Raw genomic sequence first — 25343 nt, 5'->3', positions numbered from 1 at the left:
ATTTTTCACAAGTGCCTAAAACATTTGCACAGACTATTCCTAAGGACATAATGGCTTTTTTAAGGAATGTTTTCTTTTTTCTTTTCAATAAAGTAAATAAGCCTTAAGTGACTGAGAGAATAGTTCTATGGTGTTTTAACGTACAGTAACACAGAGAAAAATTCACTGGCTGAATAGGTGATACTGGTGTGTGTAGAATGTATGTACTGAAAAGGTCAGAGAGTCTTTTATAATAACACATCAAGATTCATAAAACTGCTGAATTATTCATTGCTTCATTAATCTGAACACACAGATATTTATAGACATTTTTATACAGTGTAGCACTCATTTAGATTTAGATTTAGCACTCAATAAATTGTTAGTTATGGTACACAGCCGACTATGGAAACATGTGGTTTCAGTTTAACACCTCCATCACACCTTGAATTGATGACCGATATCTGACAAAGGTCTATATTATCACGTCTTCAACCAACATTTCCTTTGTGCAGCAAATACATCTTTTACATTTCTAAAACTATTATAGTACTGCAAAATGGTCTTCGTGCAGATTTTTCAGGTGGTTGTGGTGCTCTACCTTAATACATGTAAGTACCGTCCCAAACTATTTTAGTTCGATAGATGCTGTGGTTACAGCAACAACACCTGCAAATTTTGAAACCTGAAGAAATGCCATTGTAGATTCTAAGTCTGATAGCAATATGCTAAACAGACTTGTATGCTATATGGTTTCTTCAAAGGCACTGACATTCTGTCTTTTCATTCGTCTGACGATTGTGTGAATGTTTAAAAATACATTTGTTTGTTTCAGATTTTACACACTGTGTGGTTCTCCACCAGCCTGACTCGGTTATCTCAGCCCAGCCTGGTGACAATGTGACTTTACAGTGCTTGTTCATGAAAAACTACAGCATCTACGACATGTTTTGGTACAAGCAAATCAAGGGCCAGCAGCCATGTGCTGTAGTTAAGGAAGGAGCAGTCACTGGTCCCATTTTTCATAAAGGATATAAAAACACACGCTTCAAGATTAGCAAATCAATGGAAAGCTTTTCTCTTAGTATCCAAAACATTAGTCAGTGGGATGAGGCAGTCTACTACTGTGGAGCAGAGATTTTTTTTTATGTTGAGTTTGGAAATGGAGCATTTTTGACATTAAATGGATTGTACTCTAAATTTACAGGTTAGTATTGTTCTCCAGATTATTATTTTTTAATACAATCAATTGTCTAACCAAAGTCACATGTTTGACCTGCTTTGTTCATGTAAAATATAAACTGATAGACATGAAAATAAAATAGCTCAGGTTTGAGTGTTTACAAGATAGCCTTTGCATACACATCTCCATTTCTGTAAGTAGATGCTCTTAAATATATAATTACTGTATATAAAAATGTTCTTTTATCTCACTGTTCTTTTTGCTTTATTTCCTTCTTTAAATCTGACAGATGAAAGAGATTATCAGACTGCAGTTGTCATCTTTCAGTGGCATATTATAGGAAAATGTACTGTGTGGATCATTTTTCTCTGCATCGGGATTAAAAAACAAAATGGCATGTATTGCAATATTTTTTATTATCCATTACACCTTTATATATGCATATAACCATACTCATGTAATATTACGTCTGTAAATTCACCATTTTTATGTGATGTATGAATGGCAAAAAATATCCACCCATAAAAGTCAAAAAGTTCATCATATTAACAACCCGAGGCAGAGCTGATCGACACACCTTAGTTTTAGTGGAAAGAGTTGTACTAATTTAAAATAATTAAATGTAATATGACAGAATATAGTGCTTTATAAACTACTTTTAATGAGAGGCTCAGTCAGGTGCATTTTGTTACCCTTCTACTAACTAAAGTATTGTCATGTCATAAGATGACCATTCGAAATAAGAGTGAGTGTAACAAGTTATACATCTCAGTGCAGAATGGTTCACAGAGTATTGGTGTTAACTCATATACAGTATCATAACTCTTGCTTTTTAATCACTGTTAAACAAAAAATACCAATTTTAATTTTGACAGAGACTGGCAGAGCCCAAACCAATTTCACCTACCCCTCTACCTGCCCTAAGAGAGAGAGCAAAGAAATCCATATAGAAATGGCTGTAACTGAGGTAAAGCTTCCTTATCACATCTGAAAATGAAAAATGTAATGTGGCCATTTCTGAGTCTTCCTTGCACTGACACTTTTCTTTTTTAACAGACTGAAACCTCCAACACAGTCTATGCTGCTGAGTAGAGTGATGCCCAATAATGGAAGACCATTCTCGGCTGAAACATCTTATCAAAAAAATAAAAAATGATATTGCTTTAACAATTCAAATATTTTTGTGAAGCAGAAATTAGATTAGATTCCAATAGATGCCATTTTAAGGTGATCTCTATGTGAATTTTAGGAGAAAATAAATAAAAATGCTTTTTCACTCATTGACTTCACTCATGATGTTTATGATCACAACTGCATGACTTCGAAATTGAGTGTAAAAACTTTAAAATTGCTTGATAGCCTACAACAACCGCCAAATAATTATGAGATTCAACATCAAGTGGCTCTCAATTCCCTGTGTGGTCATATCTACACACATTATAGACACCCTCAAAATCCAATATGATGTAGCAGAGTAACCACAGGTGCAGTCACTCTCACATTAACCATGGACATGTTCCAGTAAGTGCACAAATAAGACAAATACTTTTTGTCTTATATTTGAAGCATATATCTATAGCTATATTTTTATCATCTAAAAACTAACAAACATACTTTTATGAAATTTATGCTTGAACAGTATATTTGATAACTTTTTTTCCAAATAAATGCCATATGGCTTGATATTTAGTCATATAATGCACTGGCAATCACACATTTTTAACTGTGGCTTTGGTGTCCTAATACTTTTTGGGGAAAATGTAAGTTAGGCGGTGGTTAGCTGACATAGTTCACTGAAGTGAACACACCAGCTCGAGGTGGTTCTGCTTTCATTCTCTTTCTTTTGGGTTTCCCCTTCTTGAAGTGCAAGGCAGCATAATTTAAATGCACTGCATCACAGTCCTATATGAGAATGACATAAGATAGACAGCTTTTTATGTTTTTTTATCTCCCAAGTACATGGCACACAATGAATCACATGTATGAAGCATACCTGACTGGAGGGTTGTTCTTTCCTAATGTCTTGCAGCTCTTTTTCTGGTTAAAAGCCAAAAAAATAAGATGTAAAAATGAAAGCCTTTTACAGTATGTTATTTTGATGCCATTCACATTGCCCAGATTACACAGAGAGAGAGAGAGAGAGAGAGAGAGAGAGAGAGAGAGAGAGAGAGAGAGAGAGAGTTTAGACTGATTCTATTTTATTATTCTATGAGGCTAAAAAAAACCTTCTCTGTAGGGTTGTGTATGGATTCAAACACTTACCTCTGTTGCAGTAATATCGTTCCTTTTTATGACTTAAAATAGCTTGAGAAGTTATGACAGCCACACAAACACCCAATAATACTCCCAAGACAATCACTACAGGATCCACTTGCTTCTCTACACAGTAAAAGTCAAAACACATTACGTATGTCAATTTAATGTAGTCAGATGTTAAATTGTAAGAGATATACTATAAGTTTGTGACTGATATTACGTAAACATATGAAATTATTACTTACTGTATGCTCCATACAGTTATACACATTATTGCATATGACATTGCTGAAGAAGTTCATTTAATAAGAAGTTCATTTCTGACACAGCCGTCAGAGTCACCTTTGTGATCTTTGTGTTTTACTTATTATTAACATAAATACATGCAATGTTTCGCATATAGCTTTACATATATTTCCCATATTTGTGAATTTGCTGTTTCAAACACTGTAAAAAAAAAAATGTATGTAACCATAAAAACGTTCTTCATCTTGTTTTCTAAATTAACCGGTTTTATATAGTCAAAAATGTTAATTATTATGACTGAATCATCTTGACTGCTTTACGTTACACCTAAGCGAGGAATTATTTTAAGGTTTGATGAGGTAGAAATAGCTTCTTAAGTTAAGTCCTTCACATTTTAACTTATTGCATTATACAGTTACACTGTACTTACACAGTCCATCAGAGCATGCAGAAATAACTCTAAAAATTCTATATATTTCTAAATATTCTATATTATATTCATATTTCCATTCAAAAGATTTAAGCAGAATGTATGGCACTTACTCATATTTATTTTTGTCCCATTTCCAAACAGAATTGTTCCACAGGTGATGACCGCACAGTAATAATTACCAGTGTTCACTTGGTTGACGATCTTAGTGAGATTGAATGTGCAACTCTGCATATAAGAATCAATCTCACACTGATTACTCTGATGTCGAGTGTAAATGATTTCTGGAACAGATTTCCCTGAATCAGATCTGAGCCAGAACATCCTGATCTCTGGTGTTCTGCGTTCAGCCAGCACAGAGCACAGCAGGGTCACCGTGTCTCCAGGGTGGACAGACTCCGGCACTGGATGCTGATGAATAGACACGTTGAATTTATTTTGGTTGTTTTGTGACCCTAAACACAGGCAAGGAGACATTTTGTCCATAAGACTTTCTCAAATAATGTATATAAAATCCTAAGATTAAACAAATGTCTGGTAGATTTTATGACATATAGAATAGAAAAGAATAGAATGCAAAGAATGATATGTGACGAATGTCCCTCATAGAATTTCACCAAATTCTTTAATTTTTGTTTACTATGTATTTTCCTAATTTAACATAATTTTGATAAGAAATAAAATTATTTCCAAACACAGTAAGCTACATCGTACCAGATTATTCCAATAAATGAAGCATTCTACGTAAAAATAAATAAATAATAATAATTACCTTTTAAAGCCAAATATGTGCCTGCAGCATAAACAGTTTCAAACCTTCTCCAGCCGCAGTAATACATTGCTTCATCAGATGAAGTGACATTTGAAATCTTTTAGTGACAGATTCCAGAGTCTCTCTCAAGTGTAAAACGTGAAGATTTAAACTCATTATAGAACTGATGTTTTGCAGCATATTTCTGGACCATTGCAACAACACATGGTTGATGTCCTGAAATTTGCTTGTACCAAGTAATTGGATCACTTTGCTCTTTTAAAATCATGCAACGGAGAGTAACTTCATCACCAACAGAGACCATCATCACTGGGTCTGGTTGATGCACAACTTCAGACTGTAATGTGTCTAAAGAGAGAGAGAGAGAGTTAATAAGAAAATAATTAAGAATAATATTTTTAATCTAGGTTTCATGACAATGCTTATGTGATAAAGTAAACTCATACTTCTTTTAAAAACCAAGTTACATCATTGTGAGTACTAAAGGCTTTATACAGTATAGAAAAGATATCCCCTTAAAACACATAGTCCTACATTATTTATTTAAATCAAGCTTCTTTGTACAAAGTCAATCATTTTAATTAAAAAAACAACATTAATGATTAAGCCCCTCTGTCAGAAGATTTCAAACAAAACTGTAGAACTGAAATAATCAGATGCATTTGTATTGAATAATAAATTATTTCTAATGAGATTACAATTTTTTTTTAATTTACATACATGCTATAAATACAATTATTGATGAAAGACAAAAATACATACATTTAATTCTAATCAGATAAAAATGACCTTGATCAGAATTAATATGCACTGTAAAAAGTCATAACCTGCAATTGTTACCTTTCTACCTGATCAAACTATTTCTACAGGATCTAACAATTTCTACCTGGTCAAACCCTTAAAATTGGTTAAAAAGCTTAAAATTAGTAAACTAACAGATTCAGGGTGATTCGGTGATGTTAAATAATATTTTTGCTTTTATAGGTTATAAAGTTTACATATTTAAACCAGATAATGTAGAAGTTATTACGTGAAGCACAGTTTTTACGTTTGGTTTATTTTATGTGTAGCAACATTGTGTGGGATGAAGTTAAATTGTTTACAGTCATCTGAAAATTGGAGAAGACTCAACATTGTATTTGGGCAGCTAACGTTTGTCCATGTACCTTTTTTTCAACAACATCAAGATTTTTAAGTATTGGGAAAATGTATAAGAGAATATTTTATTCATATTGTTGCCTTCACTTGACTATTTTAAATGATCCTGTGATGTGACAAATGATTTTTCATTTTAAATATTTAAATAAAAAAGTTTTAAAAGGAGTAAAGCGTGTTACACCACAGAACATGTCAATTTCTCAAAAGTATGTCATGTCAACTATGCACTGTAAAAATATGTGCTTCATGTGTTAACATCTACATGACTAAATTAACCTAACTACATTAAGTTACACCAAAAGTAATTTTTATGGTTAGACATGTAGAAACAGATCCTCAAGGTATAATTGCATGTTACAATGTTCCCATATCATTTAAAATGTATATTCATGTTAACTTACACATCTTACTTAGAATCATGACAGAAATCCACAGTATCATCTTCACTCTGTAGTCTTTGGCTGTTCGTCTTGCCTCTTTAAAACTAAAGCAAGAGTAAATTGTACATCTCACTTCTGCTATCCTTTTTTTTGTGGCATCACAGACTTCCTGTCACCTTTTCTTGTAAATGTTTCTAGACAACAACAATTGTTCTGTAACCTCTCCAGGTGCAATTATAGGGTTTGACGATAGTCAATCGGTCACATTAGCTTTCAATTCACAACTTTTAATTTTGAAATTATAAAATATGCACAGGGCACAGAGGTGGATAACTTTGGATGTTTAATTGAGGGTAAATTAAAACAAAACATTTAAAGATGACATAACATCAGATTTGACCCTATATTTTTTTTCTTAATGCATATTACTGTTCTTACTGTGAATGAATCATCTATGCATTTGTTTTTCTGCTGATATGACTTTCTCTGCTGACCATGCGGCATTAAAGGTAATATTAAAATGGTTTTATGCAGTTTTAACCCCCTCCATTCAAAAGCCTGTCATGTAAATCACCACAAACTTATCATCAGTCAAGCAGCAAATGCAGAGTGCATATAGCGGTTTTACATTTCATGCCTGAATGTTTCCAGAGGCGATCACTTCTAAATTGTAACAGTAGTTGGATGCAGAGAAAGTGGCTTCAGATTTTTTATGCAGGCATTTTTCTGAAGTGTCTTGGGATGTACAACAAGAGTACGTGTTTTTTTTATTCTTTATATTTAGTGTAGGCCTATTGTGATTCAAAACGTGTGATATTTTACTCACTTGTTCTCATTCATTTTATTAGACTTGCACAACTCTTTATTTTCCCATTTCATCTAAATCAAATGTAATTACAAATACCATTTATATGGATTTTATTCATTATGACGTTTGACTGTAGCATCAAAATTACATTGTAAAACCATAAACCATAGTACAGTAAACTATGTAAGAAAAGACAGCATTGTGCTGGGTTTATTTGTTGGCTGGTTATGTATTAATATTGTCAGTTAGATCATCGTTCGGTTCTCAAGTCAGTGGAAAGGTGGGGCGCTATTGAGGTCGGTTCTCATTTTCCCCGGTAACTAGCTCGGGCATGAGCAGCATGGAGGAACGTTGTGTGAAAAGGTTTCAGTTTCAGTAGGAAATACATCAAAACACCAAAAAGAACTGTGCTCCTCATGGAACTTCCCTGTAGAATGACTAAAGGTCCACCATCAAGATTCACTTTATGATTTATATGAAATTTGAAAAGGTCTGTAGGAAATGTTCATAAAATAGGGTAGACCAAGTACAGTTGTAACACTTTTTGCTTTTTGCTGTACTGCACAAATACAGAGCAGTATAAACATGCCATTTATCTATCTTAATTCATGTGGTAGTGGGAGCATTGTTGAGAGCAGGCTTGTGAATGGAGAGCGAGATCGGGATATGAGAGCAGTAAGGATCATCACCTGTCAATGATTGTCTCTAACAGCTGTTTGTCATTGCAGTGAGAATAAAGATGGAGTAAAGTGCAAGCCAGATGCCAGTGGAGGTGAGAGAGACCCACGCACACACCCAATGAGCCTGTGTGGCAGAGAGTGTTTTTGTTTGAGTAGAAAATAAATACATTATTGAGTTGAAGTTCACTATCCATTCCTTCTTTATCACCCAAAGAACCTGACCCTGTTACTTACATTTTTTGCTTACTTATGTAAGCTTTCTGACTAAATAAAAGTGAACAAATCTCTAGGAGTATTGGCAATCATGTTTCTTATGTAGCGGGTACAGACTGTTGTAACATAGTATTACATCATTCCCTTGCTGATCACCTTGCATGTTTACATGTTTGATTTTCTCAGTGACTTTGCACCCTAACGTGTCCCAAAATATGTTAATTGAAGGTAGACAAATAAATAAATTTATTTCATGGTCATTCAGAAATAATGATTTATTCACAATGAAAGAGGAGTAATACAATGGAAAAAATAACCCCCAAAACAGATGTTCTCAAATAATTTCCCTTCAATGTGGACTATGTACTTCAAATTGTCCACACAGAGAGAGGACACTAATGTAAATATGCATACTGAAAATTAGTTCAAGTAAGTTCAAATTTGCATTAGAACAGAAATATTCACAGTGAACACTGTTACAACTGTATCTCACATGCTCATAAAAAACATCACAATATTATTAATCTGTGTTTTGAGCTCAACCCAAAAATGTAGTATTGACTTGAATATTTTACAATGGCATCCACTACTGTGTCTTCTTTTAGATGCCAAATAGTCTGGCACTGCATTCAACAAAGTAAAATGTTTCCAATGTAGCTCCATTCATACATGTTTACCAACTGCATCGTTGCCTTGAATTGAAAATGGAACAGTAAACCTATGCATTTTGTGTCTAAAACACCCCATAAACCCTGAGATAAAAACCCAGCTCAGAGCGGGTCCATCTATTGCCAAATGTCCCTCCCTTTGCTCACCAGTCTAGATAGCGTCCATTTGGTTTAACCACTTCCACTTTTCCTTGATGGTTCTGTAGTCACTTTTAAGTTTTTTTTTACTTTTCCCTACACTGTTGGTAGGTCCGGTGGTAGGTGTGTGTGGCCAACAGCTGAGACACTTCCTGAAATACCTTTTAATTTCATTTCGAGTGGAACGCCTGCACCTCGTTTATAGACCACAGCATGGTTTTGCGCACAGCCATTTTTTTTTACAATTCGAAAGTCACTTGAACAAATGAAACTTCTATCACTGTAGCTAACTTTAAAACTAGCGGGTTGATGTCCCATGTTGAAAATCCAGTGATGCTGGTGGTGATGATTTTTTCTGACCAATCAGTGATCTGCAGAGTTTTGACGTCACATTTAGAATCGGCTCAGCTCACTTGGAACCTCGACCGAGGTGATACTAATGTACCAGGTCTATCTACAGTGGAAAAAAAAACAAAAAACCAAGCAGAGTCCAATCGAGTTGCACCGTGCAGTGGAAAAGCCCCATATGGCCCGGATGGTAGTGAGGTTTAGGGAGGGTGTGTGTAACAGGAGCCAGCTGGTACCTGATGGCTGTACAGTGTGTAAGCCTCACTCCACTGGCCTCAAGAGGTGCACTAGCGACTGACACTAGAGGCTGTAGACTTAGCCTCCTCGTTAGCACGCCTGCTTCCCATGCTGTAGATACCGGATCAAGTCCTGCTCTAAGCGGGTAAAGCGGTTGGCAAACATTATACTATAGCTCTGTAAATGTACATTTCGATTTTATTTCTGATTAAAAAAGGTCTCAAACAGGACAATACATACAGAAGCATGATCCAAGATGGCGGCGCGGTAGCACGCAGCGGCCACTCCGGATCCACAATGGTGCTATTTTTGTTAAAAAAGCCCGACTTTTGCAACACATGGACATCGGAGCAACCAGTGTTCGTGTCTACCATCGCCAGACACTACTCAAATATAAGACTCATGCAAAAACCAAGCTGCATGATGACCTGCAGGAGGCGCTACGCGTACTCGGCTTGCTGCGGAGACCAGGCCTCCAGCCCTCGGCGTCGCCTGATGCCGGTGGCCGGGGAGAGGACGTTGTAGCGGTGTGCGAGAAAGCGAAGCGGAAAGAGGGCGGGGTCCATGCTAGGCTAAAAACAAACCCTAGCCGGCCGGCTCTCCCGTCTATCCTGCTCTCAAATGTTTGCTCCCTGGACAATAAACTGGACTATATCCGACTCCAGCAGGCTACGCGGCGTGAGTTTAGAGACTGCTGCGTCTTTGTTTTCACGGAGACGTGGCTCAGCGACAGAGTTCCGGATGCCGCCATTCAGCTAGACGGGCTCGCCTCGTTTCGTGCCGACAGAAATACAGCTCTCTGCGGTAAGACTCGCGGTGGTGGCTTGTGTGTTTACATCAACACGGAATGGTGCAAGAACTCTATGCTAGTCTCTAGTTACTGTTCATCGCTGTTGGAGCTTGTGACTGTTAGATGCAGACCTTTTTATCTACCACGGGAATTCACCACTGTTTGCATAACCGGAGTTTACATTCTCTGTGAACTGTATGGGGCTATGAGTGAACTGCAGAACGCTCACCCTGACGGACTGTTTATTGTCGCCGGAGATTTCAACCATGCAAATCTCAAGACAGTGCTCCCTAAATTCCATCAGTATGTGGACTTTGCAACGAGAGGGGCAAACGCGCTTGATCTTGTTTACACAAACATCCCAGGCGCTGCACGGGCGGAGCCCCGCCCCCACCTCGGCTACTCAGACCACATCTCTGTTATGTTAATTCCAGCATACAGACCGCTCGTCAGACGCACAAAACCGCTTCAGAAGCAGGTGAAAACCTGGCCAGCAGGAGCCATCTCTGCTCTTCAGGACTGTTTTGAGTGTACTGACTGGCACATGTTCAGGGAGGCTGCAACATATGGCGATTCTACCAACTTGGAGGAATACACAGCATCAGTGACCAGCTACATCAGCAAGTGCATTGATGATGTCACTTTCTCCAAGACCATCACCACACGCTCCAACCAGAAGCCGTGGATGACTGCGGAGGTGCGACGCTGCTGAGGTCCCGAGACTCCGCCTTCAGAGCAGGCGATAAGGCAGCCCTAAGAACAGCTAGGGCCAAACTGTCACGGGCAATCAGAGAGGCAAAGCGCCAGCACGCCCAGAGAATCCACAGTCACTTCCAGGACAGCGGTGACACGCGGCGCATGTGGCAGGGCATCCAGGCCATCACCAACTACAGGACAACATCAGTTGCCTGTGACAAAGATGCCTCCCTTCCAGATGCGCTGAACGACTTCTACGCTCGGTTTGAAGTGCAGAACGACGTGATGGCGAGGAAGTCCACCCCTCCTCCCAACGCACCAGGTGCTCTGTCTTACCACGGCAGATGTGAGGAAAACTCTATGTAGAGTCAACCCACGGAAGGCTGCTGGACCAGACAACATTCCTGGCAGAGTGCTCAGAGGATGTGCAGACCAGCTAGCAGATGTTCTTACCGACATCTTCAACATCTCTCTGAGCAGCGCCGTTGTTCCAACGTGCTTCAAGGCCACCACCATCATCCCCATGCCAAAGAAGTCTTCAGTGTCCTGCCTCAACGACTACCGTCCCGTCGCGACTTACACCCATCATCATGAAGTGCTTCGAGAGGCTCGTCATGAGGCAGATTAAGACCCAGCTGCCCCCTCACTAGACCCACTGCAGTTTGCGTATCGTTCAGACCGCTCAACGGACGATGCCATCACCACAACCCTCCATCTGGCCCTCACCCACCTAGACAATAAGGACTCATACGTTCGAATGCTGTTCATAGATTTCAGCTCAGCATTCAACACAATCATTCCCCAGCACCTGATTGGAAAGCTGAACCTGCTGGGCCTGGACACCTCCCTCTGCAACTGGATCCTGGACTTCCTGACTGGGAGACCTCAGTCAGTCCGGATCGGGAACAGCATCTCCACCACCACCACACTGAACACTGGGGCCCCCAGGGCTGTGTGCTCAGTCCACTGCTGTTCACTCTGCTGACTCACGACTGTGCAGCAATGCACAGCTCGAATCACATCATCAAGTTCGCCGATGACACGACCGTGGTGGGTCTCATCAGCAAGAACAACGAGTCAGCATACAGAGAGGAGGTGCAGCGGCTGACGAACTGGTGTAGAGCCAACAACCTGTCCCTGAATGTCGACAAAACAAAAGAGATGGTTGTTGACTTTAGGAGAGCACAAGGTGAACACACTCCGCTGAACATCGACGGCTCCTCTGTGGAGATCGTCAAGAGCACCAAATTTCTTGGTGTTCACCTGGCGGAGAACCTCACCTGGTCCCTCAACACCAGCTCTATCACCAAGAAAGCCCAGCACCGTCTCTACTTTCTTCGAAGGCTGAGGAAAGCACATCTCCCAACCCCCATCCTCACTACATTCTATAGAGGGACTATTGAGAGCATCCTGAGCAGCTGCATCACTGCCTGGTTTGGGACTTGCACCGCTTGGACCGCAAAGCCCTGCAGAGGATAGTGAGGACAGCTGAGAAGATCATTGGGGTCTCTCTTCCCTCCATCAAAGACATTTTCAAAAAACACTGTATCCGCAGAAGCAACCAGCATTGTGGACGACCCCACACACCCCTCACACAAACTCTTTACCCTCCTCCCGTCTGGCAAGAGGTACCGAAGCATTCGGTCCCTCACGGCCAGACTGTGTAACAGCTTCTTCCCCAAGCCATCAGACTTCTCAATACTCAGAGACTGGTTTGACACACACACGTGTCCTGAGTTGCACTTTAATAACTGTCACTTTATAACTGTCTGCTACCTCAATAACTGCTATGTGCATAGAACATTATCTCATAGTATGTTATGTTTACATTTTTAGAAACTGTCATCTTTTTGCACTACTGAGTACTGGTCGGCGCTGCACTGTCTATTGTCCTGTTCATTGTCAGTAATTTGTTGTACTGTCCTGTACTTTTTGCACATGTTTGCACGTGCACTTTATATAGGTATATATAGGTAGTTTATATAGGTATTTTATTTCGTTGTGTAGTCTCATGTGGTCCTATGTTGGTCCTTTGTTGTTTTTATGTAGCACCATGGTCCTGGAGGAATGTTGTCTCGTTTTGCTGTGTACTGTACTAACTGTATATGGTTGAAACGACAATAAAAACCACTTGACTTGACTTGACTTGAATAGGACAATTATGTATATGTGTGTGTGGCAGGGTGGAGGGCAGGATTCCGCACACCCGGCCCCTAATCATGCTAATCAAGCCTCAGAGAGGGATAAAGGCTGACTGGAATCTGCAGTGCGACAGAGAGAGGTATTTACGGACAGCTGTCTGACACTTTTGTGTGTTTGTCTTTTTGCTTCATTTTTATATTAAACTATTATTAAGATCAATTATATCATTATTTATATCACGGTCAAGCTCGTTCTCGCCTTCTCATTTCCATTAATCCCTTTACAATACATATGTGTGTGTGTGTGTGTGTGTGTGTGTGTGTGTGTGTGTGTGTGTGTGTGTGTGTGTGTGTGTGTGTGTGTGTGTGTGTGTGTGTGTTAGTGTGTGTGAGCATGTATTTATCACTTTGTGGGTACCAAATGTCCCCATAAGGATAGTAAAACCCGAAATTTTTGACCTTGTGGGGACATTTTGTCGGTCCCCATGAGGAAAACAGCTTATAAATCATACTCAATTATGTTTTTTGAAAATGTCAAAATGCAGAATGTTTTCTGTGAGGGTTAGGTTTAGGGGTAGGGTTAGGTTTAGGGGATAGAATATAAAGTTTGTACAGTATAAAAACCATTATGTCTATGGAAAGTCCCCATAAAACATGAAAACACAACAAGAGTGTGTGTGTGTGTGTGTGTGTGTGTGTGTGTGTGTGTGTGTGTGTGTGTGTGTGTGTGTGTGTGTGTGTGCTAAGCTGCTTATGGTATTGTAATTCAAAAGAGCCTATGTCTCTACGATATCTCTGATATGGCTGGGCACCAGTGTTGCTATACGGGGCCTCATTACACTGGCCCAAGTCAAAAGAGCCCTCGCCCATGTTTCTTTAATATTCTGGTCTCCATACGTTACTGGGGCATGTGGCAATACAGTTGTTATTGTGTTGTGGCTTGTTGCTAGGACATGGATTGGAATTTACAATAGCAATGTGCGACCTCACACACACATGCATGGATGCTACATTTTGGCTTGTATGAACTACAAATTGTACTGATCTTTCAGCGCCATATCCTCAGATACTTTTCTCTTTTACAGAACACGCTTCATTTGCATTCATTTGCAACTTGCAGTAGCAGACGTGGTTATTTTAACGACAGTAGATTATAGCGGAGAAATACAGTGAGCAGCAATATAGATGGATACAGTCATCTTTCCTAAAGCACTCTACAGAAAATGTGAATGAAGCGAAGTGAATTCAACTTCATGTGTCTGAAATGAATTCGACCATTCAGCTAAACCAGGTTTGTGACAGGACAATGTGCTTCCAGAGCACCTTTAAACTATAAGAAAAATTTCCATCTAAAATTAGCATTATTAATCTATATGTGTCTAGCCTTTCAAAAACAGATTATTTTTGTGAAAATTAATCAAACATCATCTCTCACACAAATGGCAAGGAAAAACAACCAAATATGTGATTTTACTAGTAGCATAGTGGAGTTCTCATGAGAACATTTCCATTATTTGATAGTCTGACCATTTATAGGCCTACTTAACTTCAGCTAACAGAATTTTTAAGCTTCACTATTGTGCTGTACATTGTTTGTTGTTGGTAGATTTTCATTTTAAGGAAATTTATTTTCATTTATTTCATTTAAAAAAATTATCTCAGGGCATAACCCTGAAACCCCAAACAATATATTTATTTAATAGTCACAAAACCTATATGCCCCTTGAGTATTGTTACGTCCCATGTCATAAATTTGACTTGTGTTTTGGCGTATTCTTGTTCTTGTTTTCTCTCTTTCCCTCTCTGTTCTCTTACGAGAGGTTCTCTCGTATTGCGTAAGCTAGCTTACGCTACGGGAAAGATTCATCTTTTCTGAGATATTGAAGCCAAAAAATTATCCTTAATTTTTGTATCCATTGTCAACGCAGTGCGGCAGCTGCAGACCTTGAGCGGGCTAGCTAGCTGAGCTCATAGGTTGCTCTGCGGCAACTGCTGCAGCCTATAGACGAGCTTGGGCTTAACTCGCGATCCAATGAGAGGCGCCCGCGCCACTGCATCAAAGCCCGCCAAAAAGGGCGTGACTAGAGTGCATATAAGCGTAGTTCGTGAGGCTGGAACCCTGATTTTCATCTCTTCAGCTGAAGCTCTCCGCGATCGCTGACCTGGAAGCCGCCGCCGCTTGAGGGGCATCTAGCAAGCGTGGACAGCGCTAGAAGAAGCCGGCCGCCTCAGCCACCTTCAGCCATCCTGCGAAGCTACGCCATCCGACGACGTATCCTTTTATTAAGCAAGCTAGTTCTCAAGAACTATTCACAAAAGAGTACGAGCCGCTCTTTTCAAGATGCCTCGCCCACTTGCGCTTCATGTCGCTGCTCTTCTCAGCACAGGAGACCGCCACATCATCTGGCGCCTCTGCCTGGGACTGGGGCACGCAGAGCTCGCCTCACTGAGGGCGGATGCGATTTCGCGAGGAGCTACCGATGTCGACCCCGCGGGCTCGACTCGAGCCGTCAAAGCAGAAACCGCCACGCTTTACCCTCAGTCACAGCAGGAAGAAGCGCCGCCACAAAGGCTGCCGGAAACTGTGGTTGAAGCGACTGCCTCGCCGAGCCTCTCCTCGAAAGCATCGCCACCCTCCCCGCCTCGGACGCCGCAGAGTTGCCGAAGCCGCCGCGACTGCTGCCATCTCGGATGACGAGCCGGAGGATAAGGGCTGCTGTTCCATCATGGCTTCGACAGCGAGGAGTGGACAGGCTCCCAAGCCTCCTCCTCAGCCCAGGAATCCAGCAGGACCCGCCGGAGTCGAAGGGAGTTAACACGCCTCACACAGGCCGCCGACCGCCTCGGCTCGAGTGGTCACCGCCCCTGAGCAGGCACCCAACAGACTCGACGGCTGCTTTCTTCAAAGCCATCGCCGCTTACACCCGCTGCCCGGCCGCCCCTTCCTGCCGGAATTACATACGGAGCTTGCAAAGTCGTGGAACGCCCGCTTTCAGCCAGGACCCGCTCACACGCCTCCACCTCTCTCGGCCGGTGGACGGCGCCACTGAGAGAGGCTACTCCTCCATCCCCCGGTCGAGGACTCGGTAGCAGCACACCTTTGTCCGCCTCCGCGAGATGGCGCTCCAAGCCTGTGCTCCCGCCTAAGGCCTGCAGAGCGACTTCGCCTATGTTGGCCGCGCCTATTCCCGCCGCCAAGCCGCGATCTGCTCTGCACTCAATGGCCGCTTTTACAGATCCTACAAGCAGACCTTCTTCGGGAGTGGGATGAGAAAGGCAGGCACCCAGAGGCTGTTACTGATCTACGGCCGACAGACCTCGCCCTTCAAGCTACCAAAGCTGCAGCCCAAGCTCTAGGGAAGTGCATGGCCTCGCTGACTGTGACCGAGAGACACTTATGGCTAACACTAGCCGACATGGGAGAAGCAGAGCGCTCCACGCTCCTCAACGCACCGCCTCTCCAACCGGTCTCTTCGGCTCCGCGGTGAGTGGCATTGTTGACCGCTTCTCAGAAGTCCAGAAAGCCACCCAAGCCATGAACCTCTTCCTGCCGCGCCGCTTAGCTCCTCTGCAGGCCGCTCACGTGATCAGCCTCCTGCACGCAGCCTCTTCACAGCCCCAGTTCAACAATCTCAGACTTTCAGGCCGACAGGGCGGCCGCCTCGATCAAGGCTCAGACAGCCGCCGCGAGACCGCCTCCCCGCTGGCCTCGATCTAAGGTAACGCTGAAACCCGAAAGCAGCCGAGTCTTCCTAACTGTGTTGAACAAACGACGGCTCAGTCCCCGCCGCCGGACCACTGTCAAAGCTTTACCCCTGTCAGTCCCCTCTCTCAGGCTACTACAGTGGTGAATTTAGCAGCCAACAAGCCGGTGACACTGCCCGCTTGCTCAGACTCAAACGCCGCTTCACGGCAACCCAAATAAATCTTGTAAAGAGCAAACATGTCTTATGTGTAGAAAAAGTGCCCACAACCCAGTGTTCGCCCCTACACACAAGCATAACACATCCCGCGCTCCCTATCAGAGCACGCCTCATAAAGCTGTTACTGAACCGCCGAAGGCCAGAGTCAATGAAGGCGCTCACAAATGCGCAGGCGCTACCATTCTCTGCCCGCTCTGTCACACGCACCAGCCCTATGTGTAGAAAATGTGCCCACAATCCAGTGTTCACTTCTGCACACAAGCACTGCATGTCTCGTGTCCCCACCAGAGCACGCCACATAAAGCGGTTACGTAACCGCCGAAGCGCTAGAGTCAATAAATGCGCCCGCAAATGCGTAGCGCTAGCTCATTCTCTGCCCGCTCTGTTACACGGCCAGCAACCATTCCTCTGTGTGTAAGTCCCGTGCCCATGACTATGCTTAGCGATCACGTAACAGATGTGACTCTTTCCCCATTCATTCCAATCGGAAGTCACTCACAAAACAGCCTGTTCATGCTGTCTCGCGAGCAATCATGCATGAACACACTAAACGCGCCACACATTTTGTTCAGCGCTTGTGTGCGGCAATCAGAGCTGAATTGGCCATTCACCCTCTAGCGCTACGCTTCAAAGCTGGGAAGCTATTCCAGGGATATCCAAGTGGGTGTTAAGCACAATACAACAGGGCTATTTGCTACAGTTCGATCGCCGCCTCGCTTCAGAGCGCGCTCGAAACCACTGTGAACACGGAAGCAGCGTGCATGCTTCGCTCAGAAATAGCAAGCCTTCTGTGCAAAAGGGCCATAGAAAAGTGCCACCCTCTCTGAGCGAAGTCGGGCTTTACAGCCGCTATTTTCTTGTTCCCAAGAAAGACGGCGGCCTCAGACCCATATTAGATCTCAGGGTTTTGAACAAGGTGCTTGCAAAAAGACCGCTCAAAATGCTTACAATCAGGAAACTCCTCGCGATGTGCGCCAGGGGACTGGTTTATTTCTCTCGATCTGAAAGATGCATACTTTCAGATTCAGATAAATCCCCGCCACAGGCCATTCTTGAGATTCGCCTCGACGGCCAGGTTTATCAATACACCGCCCTTCCGCTCGCCTGTCCTTAGCACCTCGCACTTTCACGAGCGCATGGATGCGGCGCCGCACTCCCTGCGGAGTCAGGGTTTGCGAATTCTGAACTATTTGGACGACTGGCTGATTATGGCTCAGTCACATATGGAGCTTCTGTCTCACAGAGCAGTTCTCCTCAGCCATCTGAACAGTTTGGGTCTTGCAGTCAATTGGACCAAGAGCTCACTACAGCCCAGTCAGACCATTTCCTTCCTGGGAATAGAACTAGACTCGCGGGCAATGACGGCTCGCTTATCTACACAGCGCAAGACGCCGTGTTCAGCTGACTAGTCGCGATCTTTTCAGATGAACAGCCTCACGCTTCTGAAGAAATTCCAGAGAGTGCTAGGTTACATGGCCTCAGCCGCAGCAGTACTTCAGCTGGGTTTACTGCACATGCGCTCGCTTCAGCATTGGCTAAACACCGCTGCCTCGCCGGCTTGGGCCACAGGCCGCCAGCCCATCAAGGTGACTCAGACCTGCATATCAGCTCTGCAGCCCTGGACAGTGGCCGAATGGTATCAGCGGGAGTGACAATGGGAGCTGTATCTCGCCGAAAGTCATCTCGACAGACGCCGCCCAACACGGGTTGGGGCGCGGTCCGCGAGGGCTCTCCGGTTTCGCCTATGGTCAGTTCAGGAAAAGCTCCTTCACATAAATTGTCTGGAAATGATAGCGGTCGAGCACGCCGCGGCGCTTTCTCCCGTCATTCAGGGTCACCACGCCCTGGTCCGCTCGACAACAGATCTGTGGTATCCTACCTAAACCGCCAGGGCGGTGTCAGATCCAGGAACCTCTTCCATCTGACAAAACGCATACTGAGTTGGTCCCAGTGCCACCTGCGCCGCTGAGGGCGACGCGACGCGCCAGGCCACCTGAACGACGGCCCGACAGACTGTCCAGAGACAATATTCCCCAGGGGAATGGTCCCTGCACGCCAAACAGTCCAGACGCTATGGCACCTATTCGGCAGAGCAGAGATAGACCTCTTTGCGCCCAAAGAGAACTCTCACTGCCCAGTATTTTTCTCGAAAGCGAGGACGCCGCTGGCCCAGGACTGGCCCAGACGCCCGCTTACGCCTTCCCTCCCGCCTCGCTATTGCCACAGGTAATGCAGAGGATCAGGGAACGCGCCACTCGGTGCTCCTCATAGCCCCGCTGGGAGAATCAGACATGGTTCCCGGAGCTTACGCAGCTGTCACTGACAGCCCGTGGCCCATCCCAGTGAGAGCAGATCTCCTCTCAAGCTCGCGGCACAACCTGGCATCCCCACCCAGAGCGCTGGGCTGCATGCGAGTGATCAACGACTACCCGCCGCTCTGCCAGAAGGAGTAATAAACACCATCATACACGCTAGAGCCCCTTCCACGAGAAGACTCTATGCGCCAAAATGGTCTGTGTTCTCAAAATGGTGCACCGACAGAGACCTGGACCCACGGACATGTGGGGTGTCGCCGCTGCTCAGATTTCTACAAGAGCTGCTGGATGAGGGCAGATCCCCATCCACGCCAAAGTGATGGGCGGCCGCTGCGGCGCTCGCTGAACCCCTGCACGGCCAGTCATGGGGTAAAAACGAGCTGGTCATCCGCTTCCTCAGGGGAGCTAGAAGGATGAACCCCCGCGCTCTCCATCGGTTCCCTATCTGGGATCTTTCTATAGTTCTCGAAACTATGAAAGCCCCCTTTCGAACCACTTCAATCCGTGGATTTGAAATACCTTTCACTCAAAACCGCTTTTCTGACTGCCCTGTCATCAGTCAAACGTGTGGGAGACCTTCACGCTGTCTGTCAGCCGCGCGGTCTTGAGTTTGGACCAAGTGACTCCAAGGTCATTTTAAAGCCTAGACACGGCTATGTTCCCAAGGTGATCGGTACTCCTTTCAGAGCACAGGTCATTTCCTATCGGCGCTGCCAGCACCGGATAGCGAACGCGACGCCAATCTCCTTTGCCCGGTCAGAGCACTGAGATTGTAGTACTGCACGCCCGCTGCTTTCAGACGCCCGAGCAGCTTTCGCTTCGCTCGAGGGCGCACCAAAGGTCTCGCGCTCAAACAGACACTATCTAGATGGATAGTGGACGCTATTGCTGCTGCATACGCCGCCAAAGATCTGCCATGCCCGCTGGGCATTAGGGCTCACTCCACTAGAGGCATGGCATCCTCGTGGGCATGGTCCAGCGGAATTTCCATTCACGACATATGTGTGGCAGCTGGATGGACTTCCTCCACCTTTGTCAGATTTTACAATATGGAAGTGCCCGCTCTGCAGGCAAAACTACTAGCGGTTTATCACGCTACAGCTCCCTGGTGAGCTGCACTGATGGGACATATTCCACACAGACCGCACCGCCGCCTGTCGCTCCCGGCCCTACTATGTGCTTATGTATTACACAATCAATGACCCGCATTCTTGCCGGCCAAATATTATTTCCCCACTCATAAGGGCTCCCCGGTCCCCCCTTAATTCCCTGGGGCTTATACAGTGGATGCTTGAGCGCGACGGCGCTGACAATGGGTCCCGTGAGCGTAAGCTAGCTTACGCAATACGAGAGAACCTCTCGTGAAGAGAACGTATCGGTTACCTAACGTAACCTCGGTCTCTCTAGATGAGGGAACGAGTATTGCGTAGCCGGCCGTGCTCGCGCCACGAGCTTACTTTTCGCTTCAGTCAATGAAAACCAGGGTTCCAGCCTACTAACCACGCTTATATGCACTCTAGTCACGCCCTTTTTGGCGGGCTTTGATGCAGTGAGCGCCGGACGCCTCTCATTGGATGCGAGTTCGCCCAAGCTCGTCTATAGGCTGCAGCAGTTGCCGCAGAGCAACCTATGAGCTCGCTAGCTAGCCCGCTCAAGGTCTGCAGCTGCCGCGACTGCGCTGATAATGGATACAAAAATTAAGGATAATTTTTTGGCTTCAATATCTCAGAAAAGATGAATCTTTCCCGTAGCGTAAGCTAGCTTACGCAATACTCGTTCCCTCATCTAGAGAGAACCGAGGTTACGTTAGGTAACCGATACGTTTTCTTGCCTCTTACTTTCGTTTTCAGCAAGCGGGCGTGGTATTTAATTGGCCCGTTTTCCTGTCAATCTTGGAGATGTTTGTTGATGACATCGCATGTCTCCACCAATGAGGGCGGACTATGCGAGTTTAAAAAGGAGCGCCTTCATGGAAAGCGCCTGATTCATTCTTTGTTTGATGCCTGCATGTGCGTTTGTTGAGATTGTTTGCCCTGTATCATATTTGTTAATCGGTAAATGTTTATGGTGAAGTCTGTGTTTTTTGATCCTTAATGTGATGGCCCATTCGTTCCCTTTTCTCTGTTTTCTTTCTTCGTGTTAAATTAACTGATGTTACTAAACTGGGAAAAGAAAAGAACAGGTAAGATATCACGTGATATACATGTGCCACACTGAGGTTTTCAATTGTGTTAGAACACTAGGTTAGTGACGTGTGCCATCCTTGTATTTTTGTTATAGTGAGAGTAGGTTATTTAGTTCTGTAGATTTATTTTCTTTTGATGTGGTTTGTTTTGTGAAGTTTAATTGTTGAGTTAGATTAGGGGTATTAATTTTCTTTTAGTAAGATTGGTTATTGTTTTATTTATTTATTTGATTTGGCACGTTCCAAGTTCTTTTCATTTTCACCTTTTCCTTGTGTTAAATACTTTATTATGGGATATTTGTTCTCCATTATTCTTTATAATAAATATTGATTTTTTCTACCTTCTATTAAGTTTGTTGATGAGATTGCTTTCCAGTACCTGCACAGTGTTTATAAATGTTGCACCCTAATTCCCCTAGACCGAAAAGGTTTCGTAACAAGTATCTAAAAATATTAAAACACAAAAACAGGACTGTTTCAGCTTTAAAATGAACTAGTTGTTAAGTTGATCTTTTAATATTTACAACAATGTGCTCTCGATTGATAAATGCATTGAAATATCTTTTGGTAGAAGATCCCACAAACCCCACTACTTTGGCTTTTTCTCTGGAGCCCCAGTGTCCTAATCTTGCACAAATTAAAGATGCTGTTTTGACTTCGATTTTTTTTTCTAGAGATAGAGAACGAGGGAGGAATGTGGCAGGGCACAGGGCGGAGGTTGGGGCCGGGTCGTGATTCCATACACCCAGCCCCTAATCAGGCTAATTAACCTGCGAGAGGGATAAAGGCAGACTGAAGACGGCAGGGTGACAGAGAGAGTGATTTACAGACAGCTGTCCGACACCTGTTTGTGTGTGATTGTCTTTTAGGTTGAGTTTTATATAAAAATATTATTTATATTTTCAAGCCGGTTCTCGCCTCCTTTACACAGAGCTAACACAAGCTATCAAGAAACTCACTTTGCAGTGCACTAAGTCAGAACCTGTGAGAGTTTTTGAAACTATGTACCTGTGAAGCTCATTCATTTTTGTGAAGCTGTAAGATTTGAAGTTGCCAATTAAAAATCTTACCTGTGCCAAGAGAAACCCGTTTCCCTGTGTTCTCCTTTCCTTCTGCTGTGGACCCTTTCACACTTGTGCCACAACACAGGAATTGAATTTGGAGCAAGTATACCCCATGGAGTCCTCCCAGTTGGCAGAGATCCTGAAGTCCCTCGCTGGCCTACACCCATCAACAATCCCTGCTTGAGCTCCAGCAAGATCAAGATCGCCGGTTCTTCGAGATCCTTTGAGCTCAAGCAGAGGACCGGCATGCAATCCAGAGACTTTATAGCCAGGAGAGAGCCCTGGCCGCATCCCCGGACAACCACATCCCCATGCCCCAGCCCACACTCTTGAAGATGGGGTGGAAGATAACCCAGAAGCATTCCTTGATCTCTTTGAATGCACAGCTGAGATATGGAGCTCCGTTGCTGTCCAGGGAAGCCCAGCTCGCAGAACAACAACTGCTGGTGGCTAACCTGCTGGCTTATGAAGATCTGAAGAAGACAACCATGCAGCTGGTTGGCCATAGTCCAGAGCAGCATCACCAGCTCTTCCGATCGATGAAGTTGGAGTCAACCAGCCGCCCGTTTGCCTTCACCCAACGGCTCTGAGATGCTTGCTGGCGGGGATCGCGACGTCAAGGGAGTGATCAATCAGGTGGTACTGGAGCAGCTCGTTCATCGGCTACCACAAGGAATGGATTGGAAGAGGAAGACATTGTCTGCTCCCATCCTTAGGGGATTTCCTGAGGTGTATTTCCCTTTGGAGCAGTCGGGAGACTAAACTCAAGCACGCCTTCGATCAATTGAGAGTGATCGATGGTCAACAACGCACTTTCATATCCCTATTTCGCAATTATAAACGAGCAGTTGTATAGGGTGATGCAGTGTTGTGGAGGCACTCTTCAAAATAATCTCCTGGGTGGGGGTTCCGAAAGAAATCCTCACTGATCAGGGCACAACCTTTATTTCACAGACACTAAGCGACCTTTACGAATTATTGGGCATTAAGTCAATTCGCACCAGCATTTAACATCCACAAAAAGATGCCCTGGTGGAGCAATAAAACCCTGTAAAAATATGATTTGTAAGTTTGTACACGAGGAAGCTAGAAATTGGGACAAATGGCCTGATCCCCTGTTATTCGTAGTACGAGAGGTCCCGCAAGCCTTGACTGGGATTTCCCCTGTATGGGCAGTGTCCGTGCTGCATACTTGATATCACATCAGCTTGGGAGGAGGGACTTTCAACCAGTAAGAATGAAATCCAATACGTTCTTGATCTTAGAGCAAAACTCCACCCCTTGGGGCAACTAACACAGGAGAATTTGCTCCAACAGAGCCGACTGTACAACAGGGGTACTCGGCGGCGGGAATTTGCGCCGAGAGATAAGGTACTCATATTGCTCCCCACATCGGGCTCCAAATTACTCGCCAAGTGGTAAGGACCCTTTGAGGTCACACGACGAGTGGGGGATCTCAATTATGAGGTAAAGCAAACTGATAGAGGGGGCACACGTCAAATATATCACCTCAACCTCCTGAAACTATGAAGGGAGGCGGTCCCTGTGACGTTGATTACGGTAGTTCCGGAGAGGGTGGAGCTCGGACCGGAGGTGAATACAAAGCCTAATCATATCACCTCGGTCACTTACAAAGACCACCTCTCACCGTATCAAGTCGTAGAGGTTGCCAAGTTGCAATAGGAATTTGCAGATGCGTTTTCCAGCACCACATCGAGACATCATCCATACCCAATGCCTCGTTGATGAGTTGCTTGATCGGTTGGGCACTGCTTGATTTTATCGCTTACACCTGAGCTAGATTATGTCTAACACCTGTCTCTAATTCCAGTGAGCATGGGGAGAGCAGCATATAAGCGGCCACGCCACCAGCAGAGGGGAGAGAGAGCCTGCCACAAGGAAGTCCATGGTGTCGGTGAAACTAAGGAGTTTGTGAAACTATGTACCTGTGAAGCTTTTTGTGAATCTGTAAGCGTTGAAGTTGCCAAAATTTTACCTCTGCCAGGAGAAACCTGTTTCCCTTTGTCCTCCTTTCCTTGTACTGTGGACCCTTTCACAATCACATTCAGCCATTCAGTGGTGATTTCAGCAAAGACGGGAGATATGTTGATGAGTTTATTGAAGAAGTAGATAGGGTATTATATGCTAGAAATCAGACCACCGAGGACCAGTTAGACCTTGTACTCTCCCTCTTAAAGGGTACAGCCTTAGAAGAGGTCAAATTATGGATGGGAAATGAACCTTAGCAAACATGTGACCTCTTTGTGTACCTGAGAGAAGATTTTCGAGAAAATCACAGTGAGTCTAAGTTATTGCATACATTCTATATCCGTAAACAAATGTAAGGTGAAGATGGTTATGGTTACTCATACTCTCAAATTCTAAGATCTATCCTGAAGCAGTCATCAAATGCAATATCAAATGTGAATTTGGCAATCCAAAATCAATTCATTAAGGGGATTAGGGATGCAGACCTTAGAAGGGAGCTTTGTAAGTTTGTGAGAGACAAGCCACAGTCAACACTAGAAGTGCGAGATGAAGCCCTTATGTGGTCTCTAGAAGATTCTAAATCAAAAACTTTGACTAAAAAGAACAGAACAAGGAAAAGCTATATCAGAGCTAACATTACCTGTCAATAATCTCACTTTGCAGTACACTATGTCAGAACCTGTGGCTCATTGAAAACCCAAGATGCAGCCAAGGTTTACAGATGTCAGAAACTCACAAAACTCT

At 43.9% G+C, this 25343-nt stretch overlaps 2 protein-coding genes and 1 pseudogene across 2 annotated transcripts in view; 2 read left to right on the top strand and 1 right to left on the bottom strand.

Moving 5' to 3' along the window:
- Nucleotides 1-313: 313 nt before the first annotated feature.
- Nucleotides 314-2425, top strand: LOC127663228 (uncharacterized). Its single transcript, XM_052154757.1, has 5 exons — nt 314-590; nt 815-1186; nt 1452-1556; nt 2038-2129; nt 2219-2425. Exons 1-5 carry the CDS (start codon nt 539-541, stop codon nt 2252-2254), a joined length of 657 nt encoding a protein of 218 aa, XP_052010717.1. The 5' UTR covers nt 314-538; the 3' UTR covers nt 2255-2425.
- A 513-nt stretch (nt 2426-2938) lies between these two features.
- LOC127663463 (uncharacterized) lies at nt 2939-22858 on the bottom strand (annotated as a pseudogene).
- Nucleotides 22859-23144: 286 nt separating this feature from the next.
- cstf2 (cleavage stimulation factor, 3' pre-RNA, subunit 2) overlaps nt 23145-25343 on the top strand; it is a 174798-nt gene continuing 172599 nt past the window's right edge. Inside the window, exon 1 of the mRNA XM_052154746.1 lies at nt 23145-23148. The gene's annotated coding sequence lies outside the window, so the exon portion shown is untranslated. The remainder of the gene's footprint in view (nt 23149-25343) is intronic.

Source organism: Xyrauchen texanus, chromosome 23 (assembly GCF_025860055.1).
Source record: "Xyrauchen texanus isolate HMW12.3.18 chromosome 23, RBS_HiC_50CHRs, whole genome shotgun sequence".
Lineage (NCBI taxonomy): Eukaryota > Metazoa > Chordata > Actinopteri > Cypriniformes > Catostomidae > Xyrauchen > Xyrauchen texanus.
Note: the sequence above shows the minus strand (reverse complement) of the source record. Positions and strands in the feature narration are given on the sequence as shown.